This window comes from Hermetia illucens, chromosome 2 (genome assembly GCF_905115235.1).
Source record: "Hermetia illucens chromosome 2, iHerIll2.2.curated.20191125, whole genome shotgun sequence".
Taxonomy (NCBI): domain Eukaryota; kingdom Metazoa; phylum Arthropoda; class Insecta; order Diptera; family Stratiomyidae; genus Hermetia; species Hermetia illucens.
This window is the reverse complement of record NC_051850.1, coordinates 44,336,186-44,361,450: the sequence shown is the minus strand read 5'-3', so window position 1 is coordinate 44,361,450 and position 25,265 is coordinate 44,336,186. Positions and strand designations below refer to the sequence as shown.

The following is a 25,265-nucleotide window of genomic DNA, read 5'->3' as shown; positions in this document are numbered from 1 at the left end:
TCGTTGGTGTATACAAAATAAATTGGCACTTAATGTTAGTAACTGTTTCACGTTAGCTTTTTTTTCCTGAAATTGCCATTCCCTACTCCTGTTACTTGGGTGGCTAGCCTCCTTCAGTTATTTCCTCTTATAAGGATCTTGGCGTAACATACATCCGCAGCAGAGCTTACAGAATGTCTGGTTTCGTTCTTCGCTCCTCGTCCCCAATATTCTAGAGTGTTCTTCAGTGATGCTCTTACCATTATGACGTTATGCCCCACTTCAGACGGAATTTTCTTGGTCTATGCTTTTTTTTTAAAAAATCCTTCCCTATTTATGTTACCCGGACCGTCTTAAATTTTTTAAAATCTCATCCCTTCAACAGCGCAGATTGACTGTTCATATAGCATCCGCAAAGCTAACGTTTTTGAGGCTCCTTTCACGGAGCCTTTATGCTACTTTTACTCAATCTCCACTTTATCTTATGAGAAAAAGAGGATACGGCAGAATAAATGCACAGAATCGTTGCAAAAATAAGGAAAGCATTTGACTAGCGGAAATACTATTCTGCAATATTTCTGGGTGTACCCCAAATTTTAATAAAGTTTCACATGAAGATTTTAGTTGTGCCACGACGTCCCAGCAAGCTAACAGGGAGAGCTAAGTTCTCTAGTGTGACCCACGATGAACGTACGTGGGGACGAGAATTGTTCAGGCCCTCGAACTATATGTGCCAGCTGTCGGTTTTGGGCACTGGGCCTTGTGTTTCCAGACTCGCTGTAGGTTGGATAATCCACGTATGTTTCAATACGTTTTGTGACAACATTTACAAACACAATTGTGTCGGAGCCTGTCCGAGCAGGCAGAACACGTGTTACAAGTTCAGACACAGACACCATTTTCAAATGTTTGGGGTTAGGTTGTGTGGTACATTACTTGCTATTGACTTTGTGTTATTTGCCACTTCACGTTTTGTTATTATATCATCTTGCCAGTCCTTCTTAGTTTTATTTTGCACCACCCATAGTACATCCTCAGCTGCAAAGGGTGAAACCATGGTTCTTGCGCTAATTGAGGCTGCTTTTGCTGTTGAGTGTGCCATCTTGTTCAACATAATTCCACTTTTACCTGGGCACCACAGTATTTTTATCTCCTCGAAGTTAGAATTCGCTATTGCGTCAATTGTTTCCCAGACAATGAGATGGCTGATGTCTTGCTTCTCCGGAAGAGTGCAGGCTTTTTGGGAATCTGTGATTATTGCTATCTTCTTCTTTGATCTTCCCTTTGCCATTTGCATGGTGATCATTCAGTTCAGCATAGAGGCGTGTCATTGTTTACATCCTGTAGCCAGCTTTTACAGTTCTCCTAAATAAAATTTCACTAAAACACACACAAACGATCTGAAAATATTCTTAGTCCAAGACGCAACTGGCAGAATCAGGAAATTGAATAAATCTGAATTTCAGCATCTCCAAACAAACTGGCCAGAAATCTACTGCAACCTCTAGCAAACAATAGCCTTAAAAGAATAGATCCTTTGAACTTCCGCGTAAAATGTCACTAGGCCACCCTTAGAATATACAATTTGAACACTTTCTGTGACTTTTCTTCCGAAAATATTGGGGGATTTATTGAATTTAAACAAAATAAATGTCTTCATAGTTCACCTTTGTTTTTTCATTCGATTTTTGTTGAAGTTTCTTTCCTTTTGCCTTCATTACGATATTTTCTGTTTGAACGCAGCACTATCGAATGGTGTCTACGTAAGTAGTCAATTTTAGCAGAAATTTGAATTTTGCGCAACCATATTTTAACGTCTTATTCAAAAAGGTTGTAAAGTAATTATCTCTTCAAATATTAGAAACATTCCATCAGAGCAAATGCCGCAAATGAAACAACTTACTAAAAGTAATACAGCGAAAAACTCATAAACGTATATTTCCTTCCAACTTATAGATGTATCACCGCATCTCATATTCAAAAATGGACCACATCCAACATTGTGGCCGCAAGATGTACCATATCCTGGTGATGAGACTGAAACCAAAAATGAAATTGGCGGATATCCGGATGATGCATCACAAGGTACGCCTGATTCTCGTGCATGTTTTTCACCTGATGGAACTGGTCTTTTTCATTATCCTGATCACTTTAAAGATGGTAAAGGTCTTAATCATTCAGTGTTTGGTGGAAATCTTGGATCTTTACAATACATCAAACAAGCTGGTAGTGGTACTGGACCTAACGGGCAAAAAGGCATGCTACCGGACGTTATACAACATGGACGATCGGCCGGCATGCCATTGTACGTACGATGTCCAATCTGTCAGAAGGAATTCAAACAGAAAAGTACACTTCTGCAACATGGCTGTATACATATAGAGTCACGTCCATATCCATGCCCGGAATGCGGGAAGAGGTTCCGTCAGCAATCACATCTAACGCAACATCTGCGGATACACACGAACGAAAAGCCATATGGCTGTTTGTATTGTCCGCGATTCTTTAGACAGAGGACAATTTTAAATCAAGTAAGAAACCGAGGATTTTGTCTCTTTCATTCTAGTTTTTATTAATAATTGTTTCTTCTCCAGCATATTCGGATTCATACGGGTGAGAAACCATACAAATGTGCACAATGTGGAAAAGATTTTAGGCAAAAAGCTATATTGGATCAACATACCAGAACGCACCAGGTAGTTGTAAAATTTAAAACATTAAATTTATATAATTTCCGTCTAACTTTAGTTTTGTTTATCCCTTTCGATTGGAATTATGCATTTCCAATTCGGAAACAATTTCAATAAATTTATAAAATCGTAGATATTTACATAATATTTTACTTTTAACATTCGGATTCAATCTCACCTGCTCGTGCGTAAGCTAAACAAGGTGTAGCTCGCTATCTTATCAATATTTTTCTCTCAACTGCACGGTTTTGCGCAAGGGTAGGGACCCAATCCCTAAACATGCATTAATGATCAATCCCAGATGCAGCCCCCAATCAACGTAGATATTGATAAAGAAATCGCCGCATTGCCTTATTTATGATAACAAGAATGATTTTAAAAAAAATTATAAACATTCCATAATTCACCTGGATGCGAGCAAAAATCATTATCCTTATTTAAGTAAGTTTCCGTTTTTTCGTGACGATATTTTTATAAATGAAAATATCTCGGCGGTCGTCGATGCCTAACACCAAAGACAGTTTTTTTTATAGAATAGAGAATGCAGCAGAACTATCTGAGACCTCGTTAAAAATATACAAGAAGAAAGAGAGAGTTCGTCTGCCAACTTCTCAGTTATAGTTATTTCAGTTACCATAAAACCATGGAATACATTGTCATCGCAGAAATATTTAATGATTCCGTAGTGCGAACACAAAAAGCATTATTTCATTGGACTTTGACAGATTGATACATGTTGGCAGTTGACAACCACTGAGCCACTGAGAGTTTCCTCCGGCGCTCAACCCCTCTCGGTTGCCTCATCGGGCAGCAGTGTTTTTCATTGAGTCCTGAATCGTTCCCCACTTTGTGTCTCGGCGAAAGTTGCTGTTAGTACTGGCGCACTCCGCAGCACCACATATCATCCCATTGACGTTGAATCGGCACCGATGCGCAATAACGTCCAAGCGATGATGGCCCCGCAACATCGTAAGCTTCAGCTAGCATCAATCCGGATTCTTCTACTTTATCCAACGATCCAATGGTGCAATTCGCATCATCACCAAAGCAATATTGCATTCCAGGCTGGTTTATTTACCTATTCCAATGACATTCTAGATTATGCATTCCCACGGCCTCGACATCGTCGACCAATCTCCCTTTTGTCCACATGAGATTTTCATCAAACCTTACCAGGTAGCACAAACTATGACGGAACTTCTGACCCACTGGCCTACCGCGCCGGCCAGCATAAATGAATCACTGATTAGTTTATTAGTTTTCTTCCAGTATGCTCTAACTTTTCAGCAAATGTGCAGATGTGTTGCTTTTCTGAAACCATTTTCATAAAATGCCTTACTCGATAATTATGTACTTTTCCTTGGTGTATAACTCCTCTCCTTCGATTCGGTGCACTTTATTTCACGTTCTGTAAAATCTTTCCTTAACACTACCTTAGTCAAGCACCTCATTGGCAATCTTGATGACACCCGTTTCTCTAGAAATCAAGCGGTTCTGTTTATATTCACGAAGGTGGCAATCATTGTCATCTAATTCGGCTCCTCTTCACCTATTCCACAATCCTTGCGAGATATGTCAATAAACTGGTAAATGTTACTCGATGTGCCACTCTCTCAAACCCTCTCTTGCTGTGTTTTCGTACTCTTTTAACATTCTCATCATCATCGTCAACGGCGCAACAACCGGTATCCAGTCTAGCCCTGCCTTAAAAAGGAACTCCAGACATCCCGATTTTGCGCCGACGTCCCTAAAAGCTGTCTGGCGTCCTGACCTACGCCATCGCTCCATCTCAGGCAGGGTCTGCCTCGTCTTCTTTGTCTACCATAGATATTGCCCTTATAGACTTTCCGGGTGGGATCATCCTCATCCATACGGATTAAGTGATCCGCCCACCGTAACCTATTGAGCCGGATTTTATCCACAACCGGACGGTCATGGTATCACTCATAGATTTTGTCGTTATATAGGCTACGGAATCGTCCATCCTCATGTAGGGGGCCAAAAATTCTTCGGAGGATTCTTCTCTCGAACGCGGCCAAGAGTTCCCAATTTTTCTTGCTAAGAACCCAAATCTCCGAGGAATACATAAGGACTGGTAAGATTGTCTTGTCTACAGTAAGAGTTTTGATCCTATGATGAGACGTTTCGAGCGGAACAGTTTTTGTAAGCTGAAATAGGCTCTGTTGGCTGACAACAACCGTGCGCGGATTTCATTGGCGTAGCTGTTATCGGTTGTGATTTTCGACCCTAGATAGGAGAAATTACCAACGGTCTCAAAGTTTTATTCTCCTATCTTTATTCTTCCCGTTTGACCAGTGCGGTTTGATGTTATCGGTTGGTTGGTTTTTGGCGCTGACGTTGCCACTATGTACTTTGTCTTACCTTTATTGATGTGCAATCCAAGATCTCTCGCAGCCTGCTCGATCTGGATGAAGGCAGTTTGTACGTCTCGGGTCGTCCTTGCCATGATGTTGATATCCTCAGCATAGGCCAGTAGTTGGGTGGACTTAAACAGAATCGTACCTCTTGCATTCACTTGAGCATCACGGATCACTTTCTCGAGGGCCTGGTTAACGAGGACGCATGATAGGGCATCCCCTTGTCGTAGACCGTTGTTGATGTCGAATGCTCTTGAGTGATCCTGCCGTTTTTATCTGGCCTCGCACATTGGTCAGGGTCAGCCTAGCCAGTCTTATCAATTTCGTCGGGATACCGAATTCTCTCATGGCCGTGTGCAGTTTTACCCTGGCTATGCTATCATAGGCGGCTTTAAATTCGATGAAAAAATGGTGCAACTGATGTCCACATTCCAACAGTTTTTCCATCGTTTGCCGCACAGAGAAAATCTGATCTGTTGCTGATTTGCCTGGTGTAATTGGTCGCCTCCATATTTAACTAATTCGGCTGTAATTCCATCGGCTCCTGGGGACTTTTGATTTTTAAGCCGATGAATTGCACAGACTGCTTCTTCTACCTTGGTGTTGGCAGTATTTGTCCGTCGTCTTCAGTTGGCGGGATCACCATCTCGCCGATGTTCTGGTTATTCAGTACTTCATCAAAGTACTCAACCCATCGCTCTTTGTTTCGACAGGATGAACATCGAGGTGTATGAGGATTCATCCTGCTGACTTGTTGGTAAACCTTGCACGCCTGGTGTGGTTGCTCCCTGTACTTTTCGAGTTCACAGACCTGTTGGTTCTCCCAGGCTTCCTTTTTCCGTCTATGAAGTCGCTTCTCCGCGTGCCGGAGTTCGTGATAAGTCTCTGCGCGTTCCCGCGTTCTTTGAGAATGCAACATTACTCGGTATGCAGCATCCTTCCGTTCCGTTGCTAACTTACATTCAACGTCAAACCAGCCGTTCCAACTCTTTTTGCGGCTGGGGTCAAGTATATTTTTGGCCGTATTTATGATAACGTTTTTCAGGTGATTGTGAAGATCATTTGTTAATGCTTCATTTCCAGGATCTCTGTTGATTGCGGTTATTGCGGCATCCATTTCCCTCTTATAGGTGTTACGGAGGGCTGTGTTGTGGATGGCTTCAGTGTTAACTCTCACCTGATTGTCAGAGGTGATTCTGGGTGTGGTTGTTATTGGAGCTCGGAGCACTATGCCAATGAGATAATGGTCCGAGTCGATATTGGCCCCCCTATATATTGTGACATTCATCAAGGCTGAGAGGTGGCGGCGTTCAATCCGCACGTGGTCAATTTCGTTGAAAGTGGTCCCGTCTGGAAAGGCCCATGTATGTTTGTGGACCGCTTTCCGCGCAAACCAGGTATTTCCAACAACCATTTCGTGCGATACTGCTAACTGGATAATGCGTAGTCCGTTATCATTGGTATCCCTATGTAAGCTATGGGAGCCGACGTATCGCCTGAATACGGGCTCTTTCCCTACTTGACTGTTGAAATCTCCAAGTATGGTTTTGATATGATACTTGGGACAGGTTTCGAGGGTCCGCTCATCTGCCTCGTAGAAGATACCCTTCTCCAACTCTGCAGTTTCTTCTGTAGGGGCGTGGTAATTTTTGAGGCTTATATTTCTAGACTTGCCTCGCAAATGCAGAGTGCATAGCCTTTCGCTTATATTTTCAAAGCCGATAACAGCCGGTTTCATTTTTTGGCTGACTAAGAAACCTACTCCAAGCACATCGTTTACTGGATGGGCGCTGTAAAATATGATGTAGTGACTTTTGTCCAGGAAACCGGTCCGTATCCAGTGCATTTCTTGCAACACTGTTACATCAGCCTTATATTGGGACAGGGTATCGGCTAGTTGCTCAGCAGCATTCGGTCTGTACAGGGAGCGCATGCTCGATGAGAAAATGCGTAAATCTTTAATCCGTTGTCGTTGCCGTGTTCGTCGTTGTAAAAGTTTCAGTTTTTCATGAAGAAAGAACTCCCAACGATCACCATGTGGAGGTGGAGATAGGGTTTGGTAGTAGAGCTGTTGGTGTTGGTTCAGCAGTCGTAAGTTCTTCTTCACGACGAGGAACATATTCAAAAAACAAAAGTTGCTCTTACTAATACATGACATGCAAGAGTAAATCGCAACTGTTGAAAAGACTGATGAATAGCTTTCAGATGGTAAATGGATAATTACTAAAATTTAAAACTATTTTCAGGGTGACCGACCATTCTGTTGTCCAATGCCAAATTGTCGGCGAAGATTTGCAACCGAGCCCGAAGTGAAGAAGCACATAGACAACCATATGAATCCACATTCATCGAAATCACGTCGACACCTCAACCATATGTCGAATGATGCGAAAAACGCTGCAGCTGCAGCACAATTCTTAAACTCAATTGATAATAAGGCGAATGCAATACCACGAATGGGACCAGTTGTAAAGCATGAATTGTACTTTCCACAATGTTACGGACCTCCATTACCATTTAACCAAGCCTTCGGAGCACAACAGCAGCAACAACAACAGCAACAGCAGCAGCAGCAACAACAACAGCAACAACAGCAGCAGCAACCCCAAGCTGCACATGGTAGTACGGCAACCGTAACACCAGGTGTAACGGTCACAGGTACACCAACTGGTGCTGGTACCGTTGTGACAGTTGCAAGTAGTGGGGCTGGGGCCAGCACACAACCGAACGCTACGACCGTGGTTGCACAGTGACAAATAACGCATTCAATATTTGGATCTCTTTGATAGAAAGTGAAAACGAATTAGTCATTAATAGACGAAACATAGTGAAAACATCAAAAAGTGCTCCTTAAGATGAAGTTTTTTTTTATTTTAAATTTTAGAATCAAACAAGTGAAAAAAAAACACAAAAATATCTTTCAAACAAACAATGAAATGACTGTACATTTGGGTTTTTGTACGTATCGCTTTGTATTATAAAAATATCACAAAGATGAATATGATTATTTTGTTATACTGTGTATATTAGTTTTATACAGTAAGTAAGAATCAATTGTATACCATATAAACATACATCAATTACTTTTTAGAGATTTTATAAGGATCAAGCAGAAAGTTAGTTTTACAACTATTTTAGAGAGTCTTCGTGAAAAGGACTTTAAACCTGTTTTTTCGTTTTTTCTTTACTCTTTTCCCAGAAGAAAAGGAAACACTTCGTTCAAGTCTTATCATTTTTATTAGGTTTTTTTTTTCATGTATACAGACATAGGATAACAACTGAAATGGTTAGATTTATTAAGCGAAAACGGAAAGAGAAAAGTGAACTTCGTGCCTCTACTATCCACAAGAAAACTTTTAATGTAGGAAAGCTACTGCTCAAAGATCGCAACCAGACACTTTTAATTGCACAACTCCATTTCACTCAAAATTATTCGATCTCAATTGAAAATTGTTTTCTGTTTATACATTAATTGTAGATTGTTAAAAATTTTCTTTCATTTATTCATCACCAAGTTGGAATGCTGCGTGTAAATAGAGACAAAGGGCAATAGTCTAACTTTCAGTTCTTTGGTATACAAACAACTTTACATCCTTGAGATTTGGCTGCATATTTTTTGTAAATGATTTATTCACACGCCCGACAAATCCTTCAAGACATCTGAGAATTCTGGAATCTAGCTAAATTCAGGTCCATTAAAACAATCAGGAATTCATTACAACAATATTATGTTATACTACGTTATACACTACCATTTACAGCGATGATAAGCAAAGCTACCGAAGACCTTTGATTTTGAAGTGGCGAACTGGAAACCAAATGGATCTGATTCGAAAGTTTATTGTCTCAAGTCTGGAGTGAAAATTCAAATCGCATCCTAGTCCTTGCTTAGTGCAAAAATAACGTCACAACAGTATTATTATCAAAAAATTTCGGCTTTATTCAAACACGGAAAAAACTTATGGCTGTGTTGTACGCGGTGTTAATTGCAACCGTCGCGTATAAGGTTCCACTTTTAACTTCAATCTCCATAAATAACTTTTGTTGCATGAATTGATAAATTGTGATCGACGCGAAAAGTATGCAACGGGTAAGGTTCTTTCATTTCGTGCAGTGCCATACTAAATAAAATTAAGTTACTTTTAAATAACGATACATTAAGAATGCGATAATGTTTCTTAAAGTTGTTTAATTTTGATTGTTAACATGTTTAGATGATATAGGACCGTTAAAACGTGTATAAGATACTTTGGATGGTTGATGATGTCCGAATCCAATACGTAAAACGTAATACATTGCCATAATTTGACGCGACTCGCACTTCGAATTGATTCTTTTGTTGGTTTTCAGTTTCAATTAGGCATTTTATCAAGGGCACATTTATATCTGATGGAGTGTAAAGATGTATGATAAATTGCTCTTACAAAGTTTGTAAAATGCCCTAGGACACATTTCATCCACTTCATCATGACATCATTGCGGTCCATTTATCCTTTTCCATTCTGTGTAGCTTTGCTTTCATCGTTAGCTACTTTGCGGTTAGCTTTATTTCTCAAAATAAATAATTCCTTTTCTTTAATTTTATACAAAAATCTCCACAAAATCCAATTATTTAAAAGATTCCACGGACCTTTTCCACCCAGTCGATGAAAAAATGAAAACAATTACGTTAATTTAAATAAAAAAAATTGAAAGCAAAAAAATTATGAATTCGGCAATATAATTATCGTTTAAATTATAGAATATAAAATGTGATATAGACCCTTAGAAAGTCTACAAACTATATTTCTTAACCTAAAAGGAAATAAAAGAAAGAAAGTTGAATCGTGTCATCTTCCCCTTACAACAGAAAAGTAAAAATTTATTATTTTAAGTACAGGAGAGAATAAATAGCGTATAAACATAAGTCGTTGTAGAAAAAGCAAAAAAAGAACTACAACTATTTTAAACAACACGAAAAGTTCGTAAAGTTATAAACACTTTTTTGAGGTTTCTCGGAGTAATAACTCACAAACCATACCGAAAGCAAACAGAAAAAAAAAATAATGAACACGAAAACAAACTGGATAAATTTTAAATTTTAAATTCTTGTGTTTATAATATGCAATGAGAGAACAAAGTGTGAGAATTTTATTTGTTTTGCCTTCAGTTGAATTTTAATTTGTTTATTCCTTTTTCGCAGAGGATAATGTGTTTAATGTCTTAATTTTTACTATTTACAAACATGCAGTTATTTTCTACGAGAAATTTATGAAGATATAAGAGTATGTGAGGATTAAATGTGTGACTTCTTTTTTTATTATCAAATAGAATGCATTTATGTTATGTTAAATTTTAATATTGTTTTATATACATAAAAATTTTTTAAAAAAAGCCGAAAACATCCGCATGTATACTATATTACAGATTTGTTTTATATTATTTCTTTAATTTTATAAGTCCCTCTTATAAGAGAACCAGATTATTTTAGATTTAATTTTGTATAATTAAAGTTATCTTACTCATTTGTTTTTATGCATATATTAATTAAAAAAAATAATTATAAATGGGAATGCATTCATTCTGTTCAAGAATTCTCTTGGAGGGTGTTTCCACTTACTGATTTTCTTAGTGAATTTATTTTGAACTTGATTGCCATAAACGCTCTAATTCTTCTACTTCTTCTATGGTGCTTCAAGCTAAAGCAAGTCTTTAGCCTCCCGAAGTCTTTGAGTCTTCTTGGGTCAATTTCCAAGAGCGAGCAACTTGTAACTTCAGGGTTTACTGAGTCCTCCCATCTGTTTCTGTTCTGGTAAGTCTTCCGTCGCACTTAGGTCGATTTGCTCGATTTAGGCGGTCAAAATTATTTTACAGCATATTTTGATTTTAAATCATATACAGTGAAACCTCTTAAGTCAAATTCTCACTGGCCTGGAAAAATTATGCGAGCTATAGAGATTTCCACTTAAAGGGCATATACACAAACAAAACAAAACAAATTGCCCAGTGCATGCTGTTAGAAAATAATTTGCCAATGTATGGGCGTGTTTGATGCGTTGCCAAATGTTTGACTAGTTTCATAGAGGTTTGAACGGAAACTTTTGCGCAACACGTTATACTGTCTATAGACGTGCTACGCTTCGTTGTAGGATTTTTTTCAATTGACGGCTGAATTATAATTTTGGTAAAGTATTAATTTTGAACCCTATCCTCGGAACAAAGTTTATGTAGAGGAATGGCGAGGAGCGTCTTCAATCTCGATGAAAACTCGTGGGGGCCACTCTCCCTTTAAAAGTTATGGCCCCTCAGAGAGTTTGTTTTTATATTATCATGGCCAAGTGTGAATGGTTAGGATATGTAGAAACCAATCGGGACACGGAAGTTGGACCTTTCAGGTATGAAAGGTTTTGGGTATTTCTTTTATAAAGACATTTGATGGTGATATTGACATTCAAAATCTTGAATTTCAAAAGAAGTGACAACTTTGACCTATTATAACTTTATTAGTAATAGTGCGATTTCCATCAAACTTGGTAGGATCAAGCTTTATATTATAGCCTACATTGCTGCTAGGTGGGTGGTCCTTGGATGAACTTAAGGCTGGTTCTGCAACCAATTACCGAAAATTATGGTAATGTACTACTATTATTAACTTTATTTAAAGTGATATCAGTATGGAAGGTATTTCGGAGCCTAGGCACCGTATAGTGGCAGCCGCTTGATTTTTTTCAGATTTTTCGGTTGGGCAGTTTCTGAGAATGGCCCCGTTAAATAAATGATCAATTTCAACCTCCGAACTCCCCGCCTTCCCAACAAATGTCAAAAGTAAGACCAGTTTCGGAAAGTATTAAACGAGACCATTCATTTGATACCCCACATGACTATATTTGGTGAAAAAAAATTTGCACTTCCCTTTTGCATGTATGGGGACCTCCCCTTAAATTCGACGTAAAAGGATGTAACTCACTGTATGCGTGAGCATTCACAGTTTCCACCTTTCCACCAAATTTGGTGTCAATCACTGCTACGGTGACCAAGAATAATAAGACTTTGTTTTGCACAAAACCTTAGAAAGAAAAAAGTTCTTTTTTTCGAATCTCGTTGAAGCAGTGCATGGATCCTTAAAGTGGAGCTATTTTAATGTCAAAATATTAGAATACGAGAAGCGGGAGGTCCTCTGTTTCTCAAATCCCATTGAGAAATCGAGACGGCCAACCTCTTAAAAAGTTGACGGCTCAAATCGGGGGTATCTTTTAAAGTGGTAGTCGGAACGAGTTTTCATCGGGTTTGAAGGGTGGGGGACCTCCCTACTCTCCCTCCATTAACTTCTCTGGTGTTAAAAATTACTCTATCATAATTTTTTTCTAGAGTTTGGGCGGCAATTGCTGTTTCAAAATTTAAAGCTTCGAACGGAAAATATGGTATCACTTAATTTTTAAAGTTTTGTGTAAAACAAAACCTTATTAAAATCGATTCACTGTCTGTCTGTCACATGCACTTTTCTCCAAAACGGCTAAACCGATCCAAACGAAATTTGGTGGACACATGGGCGCTATGAAACCTCACCCATGCAGTGAGTGACATAAATTTGCGTACAGTTTAAAGAGGAGCTCCCCATACATGTAAAGGGGGGATGTACAAATTTTTTCCATCGAATATAGTAATGTGGGGTATCGAATGAAAGGTCTCAATTAGCACTTTCCGACTCTGATATTAGTTTTGACGTGAATTGCAAAGTGCGCGAGTAAGGAGTCAAAATGTGTCCTTAAGTTCATCATAGGAGTACTTAATTTTGCACCGGCGTAGAGTGTAGTATCGTGCAACTATTAGTGTCAAAGTTATAGCAGTTTAAATTTATCAAATTCATGTGAATTAACTGCATCCTTCGAGTGAAATATTGAAATTTCATTCATGAAGAGCTTCTTCTCCCCAGTCTTTTTATATACCTGATGTAGGTTAAATTCTTCGTATTTGCTTATAATATTAAAGTGTGAAGCGTATCAGGTTGACTATTATCAATACAGGACTTTCATCAAATGGGTAATGGAATTTTTAGCTATGTGACACGGAGCTGTCATGCACTCGTCGCTCCGCACATCTTTTTCTTCAGCCTTTGCCCCTTCACAATCGGCTCGTTGTGATCGGTTTCGCCATTTTATTTTAGCAAACGCCTGATCTGGATGTAATCGCGAGGATTTTAAGCCAACGTTGTTTCGGCCGGCTTTTTGGTCGCTTACCATTGACTATGATGTCAAGATCAATATTGATTTTCGCTAGCGCGAATTATATGACCATACCATCGAAAACGCCTCACTCGCTATTTCTCCACGATCGGTATACCCCACATCGATCGCAGATATCCTCATTTCGGATGTGATCAAAACGTGTCACGCCTCTAGTCCAACACAACATCTTCATCTCGATTACCACAAGGCGCCCTTTATTGTCTTTTATAGTTTTATAGCCAACACTTAAAACTATAGAGAGCGGCAGACAGACGACATTGTAAATTTTAGATTTGAAACGTTCGTTGATACGTCGATCACAGAACATCAGTTGTGGAATGCCACTTCATCCAGGTTGTGTTAACGCGTGAAGCAATTCATTACGCAGTTCTCCATTGGCTGATAGCAGGGCAGGGCAGGTTACTGCCATTGGCAGAACTAAGCGATTTAAATATCTCGAGTCAATGCTATCAGCCAATGGAGAACTGCGTTATGCTCCTGACATAGGGAAACACAAAACCTTTTATACCTAAAGCTTCAAGCTTCCGGTTTCCCGAATTGTTTGTTTTGCACTTTTATAATTCAGTTTTTAAAGAATATCACAGAAACATAATAAATGGCATGTTATCTGAACGCGCCGATTTACTTACCTGAAAATTCAAAATAATTTATATCCCGCAGGTCAATAAAATACGGGTTTTCCAAATTCAATTCATCATCATCATCAACGGCGCAACAACCGATATCCGGTTTAGGCTTGCCTTAATAAGGAACTCCAGACATCCTGGTTTTGCGCCGAGGTCCACCAATTCGATATCCCTAAAAGCTGTCTGGCGACCTTAGGCAGGGTCTGTCTCGTCTTCTTTTTCTACCATAGATATTGCCCTTATAGACTTTTCGGGTGGGATCATCCTCACCCATACGGATTAACTGACCCGCCCACCGAAACCTATTGAGCCGGATTTTATCCACAACTTGACGGTAATGGTATCGCTCATAGATTTCGTCGTTATCCATTCTCAGGTAGGGGGCCAAAAATTCTTCGGAGGATTCTTCTCTCGAACGCGGCCAAGAGCTCGCAGTTTTTTGTTAAGAACTCAGGTCTCCGAAGAATACATAATGACTGGCAAGATGATTGTCTTGTACAGTAAGAGCTTTGATCCTATGGTGAGACGTTTCGAGTGGAACAGTTTTTGTAAGCTGAAATAGGCTTTGTTGGCTGCCAACAACCGTGCGCGGATTTCATCATAGTAGCTGTTATCGGTTGTAATTTTCGATCCAAATTCAATTAGTCCGGCTAAAAGTGAAACCCTACTTTCCATCCACCCTGTACCCAAGTCCAAATATCAGATATCGTAAAATAGCAAACAACTTTTGTTTAGGAGAGAGTAATAACAGTGGCCCTTATCTTTAGTCATTCCTTTTAGCACTAAAGTGCATTTGTAAAAACGACTGTTTTCGTTGATATACTCAGCGATCAAATTATAGGACAATATTGAAGTCCTTTAAGCCAGCCATCGACCGCTTCTTGATGGTTTAGACGTTAAATCTAGCACGAAGAAACTCCTAAAGTCCCTCCTAAATGGAGGTTTAAAATTTTGCGCAAAGCTATGCTTTAAAATTACTTTAATTACTCTAAAACAGTAAACAGCACAAAAAGTGGGTGTGACCAGTCTTTATGTATGAAATCTAGCACGAAGAAAGTACGAATTAGTGGTTAGCCAAAGTAGATGATCGGTGGCGTGATGAAAGGTTATGACTTAATATTCTTTACCGACGGATAAAAGATGGCCTGTGGAGTCGGCGGGGGGATTTTTTCGAATTCACACAGTGGATCCAAGTCGTATGGTCTCCCAGGTTTCGCCAGTGTATTCCAACCGGAAGTACTGGCGATAATGGAAGTCTGTCGATATCTGGAGCGAGATTGGAGCCCCAAGCGTAACATAGCCAGACCGACAGCTAAGCGGCCATCAAGGCCTTGTACTCAGCGACGACGTCTTCCAGGCTGGTGGGGCAGTGCAGAGACGCGCTGAACCGTCTGGGCGGCACGCTCAAGGTTCCCGGGCATAGGAACATAGAGGGGAATGAGCGGGCTAATGGATTGGCCAAGCAACGCTCTGCTCTTGGCAGCCCTTCGTTGAATACAGTCGGTGTTTCGTTGATATATTCAGCGCATTCAAGATTACGGTGGTCTGCACGGGGCACTGGCCCATAGGGGACTATACCGCCAGGCATACCGTACATTTCGTACTGCCGAAGCTGCGGAGCAGGAAGGGAAACCCTCATGTACTTTCTCTGCGATTGCCCAGCTCTAGCTAGAGTCACGCTACGAACACTGGATAAACTATTCTTTGGGGACCTCAGAGAGATTTCTCGCTACAGGGTGGGAGAGCTGCTTTCCTTCGTGAATGCTACGGGCTGGCTCTAAAGATCCGAGCCGGCTAGACTCTGCCTCCCTGCTCCGATAACAGCAGTTACGGTCTTAGGAATTTGTGGCATCAAAACGGCGCTGCACAGCGCTAATTGAGCTCCCCGGAGCGGCCACTATTACCTATCTACTTACCTACCCATCCATCAGTTTTATTTTAAAAGGCAGGTACTCAAAACAAACGTATTGAAAATCAGTCAAATATCTATTTTCTCAGAAAAGCAAAAGAAAATGGGGGAAAGTATTTACAAGTCGCTATTTAGAGTACCATTAGACCATTGCACTATAGGCTTTCCATTTCTGGCATGCGTGGATCAGCTAGCAAGTATGCAACTTCTGCACAAAATGTGGCATCACATGAAACAAACCTTTCATCGTCTTCTCGCGTAAAATTGTTCGGGCATGAAACTTTCTAAAATGTTTGAAGTCTTTGTTTGCTGGCTCCAAAGCCTTTATCTAGCCTTCACTAACTTCATCTTCCATTTTTCTGTCACACCCCTAAGGAAATTTTTGCTTCAGGTATAAGAATCCTTTACCTTCCGTAACAAATTGTTTTAAAAGGCCCAGTTTAATGGGAAGTGGAGGTATAATGCCTTTTCTTTTACCTACTAAGGCGACAAAAGCGATGTTTCTACTACCGGTGATATCATTCACGCGCAAAGGCCAGTCTTTTCGCACATAATGTTGATCTTTAGCACAACCGTCCCATTCCCAAAGAAAGCAGCAAAATTTAGTATAGCCAGCCTGCAGTCCAGTTAATATCGCCACTACTTTGATGTCAGCACAAACTCTCCATTGATGAATTTTTTTCAGATTGTCATATGGTTTTTCATGCGAGTTGCGTAGGCAAGAGGGATCAATGGTAAATATTGGTAAATTATTGAGTGCCACCGATTTCAAACTAGTTCAACCCCTCCCCTCTCCCTCTATGCTTTTTACATGCAATCCATACCACTTAATAGTTTGTTTCAAATAATAACTTCATTAAAAAAAATAAAACATTTTTATTTATGCATCCAAATTTACGTTTTTTCCTTTTGAAGAACAAGTTGTAGAAGGGGGTGGAAAAAAGGGATAGAGGGTGGAGGATCCTGCTAGGAGGTAGTGGGAAGGTGTAAAAAGACAGTACAAGGCCCTGGAATGTCTGTTTTTGTGGCAAGAAATAAAGACGAATGCTGATTTTTTTGATTTTTTTCGATAAGAGTACCCCCTGACCCCCCTTTTTTCACCCCGTCGGATCGTAGGATATAGACTTTACCATGATTTTGCTATAATTTTAGGCTTTCTTCGCTGTAAAGTGAGCACATTAGACGAAATTTACCGATTTTACCTCAATTTCGGCCAAATAGGGGTGCCACAGAAAAACAGAGGGTGATTTAAAAAAACGGAGGTCATATCATAATTCAATGACTCAAAATTAGTAAAGATACCCATTAGAGTATCTGTCCAATCTTTTTCACTTTTTTTTCTTTTTTTTGAGCAGTGTAATTGCAAAAGGTTTCAACATCGTCAGTATATCCAATATCATGGTATTCAAAACTGTATTAAGTCCCCAAATTAGACTCTCACTGAAATCGGTTATTGGATTGGGAAAAAAGAAATGTCTTATTTGGGATCGAAATTTGACGCTTTATTTAACATACTTAGAGTTATCCAATTTAAGTCGTTTTGTTCGCAAACTTGTTGCCATTTCGAAGGCAACGTCATTATCCACCCTTGATAACCCGGCCACCCCCCTCCTTATTTGCAAAAAAACTCAGACAGGCAATTTTCGCAAGCCTCTTTTGAGGCCAACTTAGTAGCACCAGGAGCGTTTTGCATGGACCGGAAGAGATGGTAATCACTTGGTGCCAGGTCCGGACTATACAGTGGGTACGATAGGACATCCCATCCGAGCTCCCGTTGCTCACAGGAGAGGAATTGAAAGTTTGGCCATAGTTGAGCAGCTAATAGTGGATGATTCCCTTCCAATCCCACCAAACACAGAGCAAAACCTTCCTGGTCATCAATCCGGGCTTGGCGATGGTTTAAGCTGGCTCGCCGCGCTTCGACGACGATGTTTTTTGCTTGAGGTTGTCGTACGTGATCCACTTTTCATCACCAGTCACCATCCGCTTCAAAAATGGATCGAATTCGTTCCGTTTCAGCAGTGCATCGCAGGCGTTGATTCGGTACAACAGATTTTTTTGCGTCAACTCGTGTGGCACCCAAACATCCAGCTTTTTTGGAACCTAATCTTCTACAAATGGTTTCAAACGGTTTTATGGTCCTTACTCAGTTTCTAATCGAGCGAATGATCACTTGCCAGTCTACTTGGATGATTTCAACGATTTTACCAGTTTCTACGACGATTGGCCTACCAGTACGGGGTGTATCTTCAACATCCACTACACCGGAACGAAATCGATCGAATCAACCTTAGGGTCATTCAAAGGCCAATGAGTTATGGAATATCTGTACCAATTACTTCATTACATTTTAAGTTGCATTGCGCGATGCGGAAAAAACGCCTTTTAATGGTTTCGTTCGAGAAAAGTAAAGTTTATAGTGATTTATGTTTACTTAAATTCTCTCTACACTGTTTCGGTGAGATCAATAGACGACTGTTACAGGTAACCCTGTATTCAAAAAGTGAACTAGCAAACTTGTTGGACCAAGCGCGCGCTTGCCTACTTAGGTAGATTTGGAGCGCATCATGTTGGGGACTATACGGGCTTCCTATAAGATTCCAAACACAGAAAATACATTCTACAGATACTAATAATAAAAAATAATTTTTACAGGGATTTTCCCCTTAAGCTGTTATCCTGCAATTTTTGATTGTAAGTTGCATGGCCACTGCCTTCATCACAGCCCCATTTATAGGTGCCCCTGCTTGTTTGGTCGACAACTTTCTTTTGTACCTCAAATATACTTTCATCATCATTAATCGCGCAACAACCGGTATCCGGTCTAGGCTTACCTTAAACTCCAAACACCCCGGTTTTGCACCGAGGTCCACCAACTGGATATCCCTTAAAACTGTCTATTGGGACAGTCGTGGTATCGCTCATAGATTTCGTCGTTATGTAGGCTACGGAGTCCTCCATTCTCATGTAGGAGGATTCTTCTCTTGATCGCGGCCAAGAGATCGCAATTTTTCTCGCTAAGAACCGGTTTCCGAGGTTTCCGGTTTCCGAGGAATACTTGAGGACTGGCAAGACCATAGTCTTGTACAGTGAGAGTTTTGACCCTATGGTGAATCATTTCGAACAAAACAGTGTTTGAAAGCTGAAATATGCTCTGTTGGCAGCCCACAGCCGTGCGCGGATTTCATTGTCATAGCTGTTATCGGTTGTAATTTTCGACCCTAGATAGGAGCAATTTTCAACGATCTTAAAGTTGTGGTCTCCTATCTTTGTTGTTTTCGTTTACCCAGTGTGATTTAATTTCGTTCGTTCTTTGGTTTTTGACACTGACATTGGCACCATGTATTTCAGCTTGCCTTCATTAATTTGCAGCCCGGGATCTAGCGTCAATTGCCGCCTGCTCTATCTGGATGAACGTAGACTCTACATCTCGGATTGTTCTTCCCATAATGTCAATATCGTCAGCGTAGGCCAGTATTTGGGTGGACTTGAAGAGGTTGGTACCCCTCACATTTACGTCTGCATCGCGAATCACTTTCTCGAGGGCCAGGTTGAAGAGGACGCATGATAGGGCGTTCCCTTGTTTTAGACCGTTGTTGATGTTGAATGGTCTCGAGAGTTATCCTGCTGCTTTTATCTGGCCTCGCATATTCGTCAGGGTCAGCCTGGTCAGTCTTACTGATTTCGTCGTATACCGAATTCTCTCATGGCCGTGTACAGTTTTACCCTGGCTATGCTGTCATAGACGGTTTTAAAGTCGATGAAAATATGGTGCAACTGATGTCCATATTCCAACAGTTTTTCCATCATCATTTTTGCCGCAGAGAGGAAATCTTATCTGTTGCTGATTTGCTTGGCGTGAAACCTCTTTGGTGTGGGCCAATGACGTTCTGGGCGTATGGGGCTATCCGGCTTAGCAAGGTAGCGGAGAATATCTTATAGATGGTACTCAGTAATGTGATACCTCTATAATTGCAGCACTGCGTGATATCTTCCTTTTTATGTGTGGGACAGATAATACCCCGTTGCCAGTGGTCAGGGATTGATTCGCTGTCCCATAGTTTGAGCATCAGTTGATGAACCACTTGGTGTAGTTGGTCACCTCCATATTTAACTAATTCGGCTGTAATTCCACCGGTTCCTGGCTATTTATGGTTTTTAAGGTAGTGGATTGCACGGACTGTTTCTTTTATGCTTGGTTAGTTGGCGGGACCTCCAACTCGCCGACATTTTGGTTGTTGAGCAGTTCATCAAAATACTCAACGCATCACTCCAATATGCTCATTCTGTTGGAAATCAAATTTCCCTCTTTATCTCGGGAGGATGACCATGGAGGTGTATAGGGTTTCATCGTGCTGACTTGTTGGTAAAACTTCGCGCCTGGTGCGGTTCCTCCCTCCTCCCTGTTCGTTCTTTGAGAATGCAACATTACTCGGTATGCGGAATTCTTCCGTTCCGTTGCTAGCGCACATTCATCATCAAACCAGCCGTACCGACTTTTCTTGTGGCTGGGGCCAAGTATGTTTTTGGCCATATGAGTGATAACGCTCTTCAGGGTATCGGCTAGTACAGAGAGCGCCGTTCCATGAAAAAATGAGCAAATCGTTATTCCGTTGTCGTTGCAGAGTTCGTCCTTTTAAATTTCATCATGTCCGTGGCCAGTTATATCACTTTTTCAATATTACATACATCATTTACCCATCTCTACTATGCTACTGTATAGGGCTGCGTTACTATTTGAAATAAAGTTTCAATGGAAATCTTCGAAAGTGGGGAAAAAGTGCTTCAGACGTTGTATTCCAGCACGATAATGATACGAAGCATTCAATTAGGTTAACGAAAGCATGTCTACAAAATCTGCCCTTTGAATTGTTCGACTGGCCACCGCAATCGCCGGATTTAAAGCCAATCGTGAAGTTTTGGCCATAGCTGAAACGCAGAATAGCGCTCTATCCTGATCCCCAAGGAGTTTGGATGACATTTCATATTCCATATATAATCTAAACGCTGCGTTACACTAAATTTAAGAGAAGAGATACCCGCAAACTGACGTAACCAAGCCTATTTTCGGAATTTTGTTTCTTATAGGAATGTTATGTTTTAAATATTTTAAATAATGTAATTTCAATTAGGTGTATTTAAAATAAATATTTCCTTTTTGTTTTACTCTTAAAACTTAAAATGGGGATTTGATATTTTCAGGGTTTATAGATCACTAACATATTTAAATGAAAAAAAATCCCAACTGCCTGAACCGTTTACAGGTATCTCCCCCTTAAGGTAAAGTCACAACTGATCGGATGCCCTTTTTAGACATTTTTTCATATTTTTGTTAAACATTTTAAATGAAATTAAACTGCATTTTTTGTTAGGATGCTTTTAAGATATAAAAAAATCGAGCCAAGCTATCAGGGATTTTTTTTTTTCATTTATTTCATAAATGGTAATACTCCATTGGACTTGTGACTCACTGTAGTTTAATTTTCGCCATTTTTTTTACTAATTATGCAAAGAAAAGCACCCTGAAAAATATCATATCATGCGAAGATTGGTTTATATTCTAAGCAACTTTATAAATAATCATACTTCCGAATCTCATAATGATCGATTTATTACTTTTTGGTTTAGAATTCCGCTGTAAAGAACGTAATTTTGAGAAAAAGATTTTAGAAAAAATGTTTGAAAATCGCCTCTGAAAGATGAAGACATTTCCCACTCCTAATTACAGACAAAATACAGTATTAATATTCTATCAAGGGAAAGTCGCACCGCGTCCTTAAAGAACTATTGTGGCCTTTTTACTGGTTATAGTGTACCTATTGATCATAGTATCTCAAGCGGGCCTATAACCGTCAGAAACTTTAGTATGTTCCCTACTTCCAGATCTTTCAGCTTTGCATCTGGTATTAAATGTTCTCCCAGATGCCTCGACCTACTTTGCACAAGGGTCGGACACTGACTCAGGACGTGTATAGAAGTTTCTTCATCCTCCGCACAAAACCTGCAGGCAGTGTCCGTGGATATCCCTAGCTTCCCTAGGTGATAGTTTAGCGGACAGTGACCAGTGAGAATTCCCACTATGATTCGGAGGTTCTTTTTAGTGAGGTTTAAGCAATCCTTTGTGCGCTTGGGTTCGTATCCCCCAATAAGCACCCTGGACTGCTCCATCCCCGGTAGGCTCGCCCAAGATAGTTCCCTCAACCGTTCCTCTTCATTTTTTAGTGTCATAGCCATGAAATCCTTTCCGATTCCATAGAATGTTTCTGGCTCGTGTAAAGGCGGCCCCGCTGCCTCGTTAGTTCACAACCCAGTATGGCCTGGAACCCAGAGTATCCAGATCTTGTTGAACGAGCCTAGTGTATTCAGTCTCTCAAGGCATTCCCATACCAGTCTAGAGTTCACCTGGTTGGACCTAAGCAATGTTCTGCCCACTGTAGTTCCTTTGGAGATTAAAGGAGGCACATCTGTCAGTAACAACAACTACAAGTGGATTCGTGGTTGTGATGGAATAAAAGAAAATCCGAAAAAAAAAAAAATTTTAAAGGATGAGATCGAAACAAAAGAACCTTTTTCCTTTTTCTATGTTGTTTATGAAATTATTTTTTCTCTCAAAGCTCATTTTCCGTTTTTTTTCGGGATAATTTCCAATAGAGATGCCGGATCTCATCTTGGCAGTTTTGTTGTTGAGAATGTGACTGAATTTTTTTTGTGCTATTGATTCAATCTGGAAACTATCAACATCAGTGTTAAGTTGATATGATGATATTCCGAATCATGATTCGACAAAGAAGATAGGTTTCGCAAAATAAACATCATATTCAGCCGCAGTTTACTGCTTAACGAGTGCGAATGATTGCAAATCGTTAAATGATTCGTGATATAACAAGTCGGGAAACCGGAAGCTGGACGCTTCAGGTACGAAAGGTTTTGTGTATTTCTTAGTACGTAGCACGTAATATTTGCATATGTCCACTTTCGGGTAATATTGACATTGATAGTCTTCAATTTTCAAAGAAGCAACAACTTCGACGTATTACAAATTTGTTAGTAATAGTGCGATTTCCATCAAACTTGGTACGATCATGCTCTACGTTATAGCCTACATCACTGCAGAATTTCGTGCCGCTAGGATGAATTTAAGGGGGGTTTCCAGCCAATTACAAAAAATTATAGTAGTATACCATTATTAACTTTATTTGAACAGATATCGGTATGAAAGGTATTTCGGAGCCAAGGCACCATATAGTGGCAGCCTCCTGATTTTTTTTCAGATTTTTCGGTTTGGTAGTTTCTGAGAATGGCCCCCTTAAAGAAATGATCACTTTCAACCCCCCGCACTCCCCACGTTTCGAAGAAATGTCAAAACTAAGACCGGCTTCGAAAAGTACTAATCGAGACCTTTAATTTGATACCCCACATGACTATATTTGATGAAAAAAAATGTACACCCCCCTTTTGCATGTATGGGGACCCCCCCTTAAATTCAACGTAAAAGGATGTAACTCACTGTATGTGTGAGCGTTCACAGTTCCCACCTTTCTACCAAATTTGGTGTCAATCGCTATAACCGTCTCTGAGAAAAATGCGTGTGACGGACAGACAGACAGACAAACAGACAGACAGACAGACAGACGGTAAACCGATTTTAATAAGGTTTTGTGTTTACACAAAACCTTAAAAATGCTTCGACCTCGCGATCCGACTTCTGAATATGGTTGCGTTGAAATATCCAGGTCAACCAAAGCCCCCACTGGATTGTTAAAGCCTCATCAAGAAGAGCCTTCGGATTATAGTAGTGATAGTCAGGGGTCGCTGCATCTTAAGCTACCAACGGGGAAAGACAAAGGTACCTACAGAACTATCTGCAGATACTGTGGGAAGTTTGATGAGACTTCCACAATATCCGGCATTTGTTAGTCAGTGCACTTGGGAGAATACTTAACACCAGATATTAGGCTAAAACATGTAGAAGTAAAAGGGTTATGGGATTGCTCGAAATACTATAGTTAATAAGTACACTGCTACCAGCAAAGGGGCACAGTTCTACTTCCCTTGATATCATTATTTTTCGAGCTATCGCAATCTCGAAGGATGCCGGATTTTACCTAACACTAGCACTAATTGCCAAGTATTTAGGCTTTGGTGATCCTCCCTACTTAAAAGAGGAAGTGACGCTGATGATGGTGGCAGGTGATAGGTTCGTGAAAGAACTCTCTGCAACATCGAACATGTATGCAGAATAGTGCATTTCTGCATGGTTTGAAGCAAACTGTTTGAGAGTTCCAGGACATCAAAGAAACCGTGAGGGATTAAGATACAATACTTGTAGCTGACAATATCATAAAAACAACAACTACCCGCTCGAAACGCTAAAATTCATTGGTTTCCTGAGCCAATGGCTCATAGTTCACCTTCTTCTCCACGTATTTCCGTTCAATATTGCTGTTATGGAGGATAGCAACATCAATAATACACTATACGCGAGCGACCCGTCTTGCCAGCTAAAAGCACAACAGGCTTGTTGTGCGGCATGCGGCGATCAGTTACAACTTGCCGGTCCCAATACATACTGTAACCAAATCTACGATCACTGCCTATGCTTGTTTGCAAGGTTTTATGTCTGTTCGTGTATTGCACCGGCGCCATAACAGTGCATGCAGAAATTAGATAGTCCAACGTCTCTAACGCCGAATCACACATTTTGCATTGGTCATTCTCCACCCGTTATTTTATTACGAGCTTTTTATAAATTCGGTTGGCGACCACGCCGTCCTGAATGGCACACATAAATCCCTCCGTCTCAGCAAAAAGCTCCCCAACATATAGCCATCTGTTCAACAAATGGCTGGCAAAGCCAATTCACCTGTTTGCCGTACATTGTTTTCAGCTTCCATCCATCGATCCGTTCCTGGTCTGACTTCACCCCACTCAGAGGATTGAAAGATCGATCTTTCAAGTTAAGTGGAGTTAGCCCACAGTCTGCCTTACCAATAGCCGCATGCAAACAACTCGCCCACTCTTCGCTGTAAAAATAAGCGCTAAGCGAGTCGACTTGGCGATGATATTGCGCCGCAACGTGAACCACGCCCTTGCTTTCAATGTCACCAAGCAAGTCCATCTGTGTTTTGGTATTATATTTCATACCATTTATGTTTTAAATCATATGTCATTCAATAGACGGCCGCGGTCTTGTCTTGTAACGTGCAAAGAATATTCACTTTTAAGTTGTTCAATTATACAATGAATAGCTTGTTCAGGAGGTGCTCCATGACGACCATATTTTGTTCGAAATGTTCTTTGAGTAGCGACAAAACTTCTCGATTATTGGAAAAATAATAGAAATATTTCCAAACCTTGAGGCAACATACACTTAAATATTCATGATTAAACGGCAAACCTTACTGGACACAAATAAACACAAATTGCACAAGTTCGGTAACCAAAATAGCGTGAGTTTA

At 40.2% G+C, this 25,265-nt stretch overlaps 1 protein-coding gene across 14 annotated transcripts in view; it reads left to right on the top strand.

Moving 5' to 3' along the window:
- The window catches only part of LOC119649951 (zinc finger protein 768-like), a 122,776-nt gene extending 112,697 nt beyond the window's left edge, over positions 1–10,079 (top strand). For 10 of the 14 annotated variants that reach the window (XM_038052386.1, XM_038052380.1, XM_038052378.1 and 7 more), the window contains 3 exons: positions 1,936–2,510; positions 2,574–2,678; positions 7,294–10,079. In XM_038052386.1, coding sequence (XP_037908314.1) covers positions 1,936–2,510; positions 2,574–2,678; positions 7,294–7,800 — 1,187 coding nt within the window. In that variant the 3' untranslated portion in view covers positions 7,801–10,079. The remainder of the gene's footprint in view (positions 1–1,935; positions 2,511–2,573; positions 2,679–7,293) is intronic. The other 4 variants (XM_038052384.1, XM_038052389.1, XM_038052387.1 and 1 more) reach the window with 3 other exon arrangements.
- Positions 10,080–25,265: the final 15,186 nt, after the last annotated feature.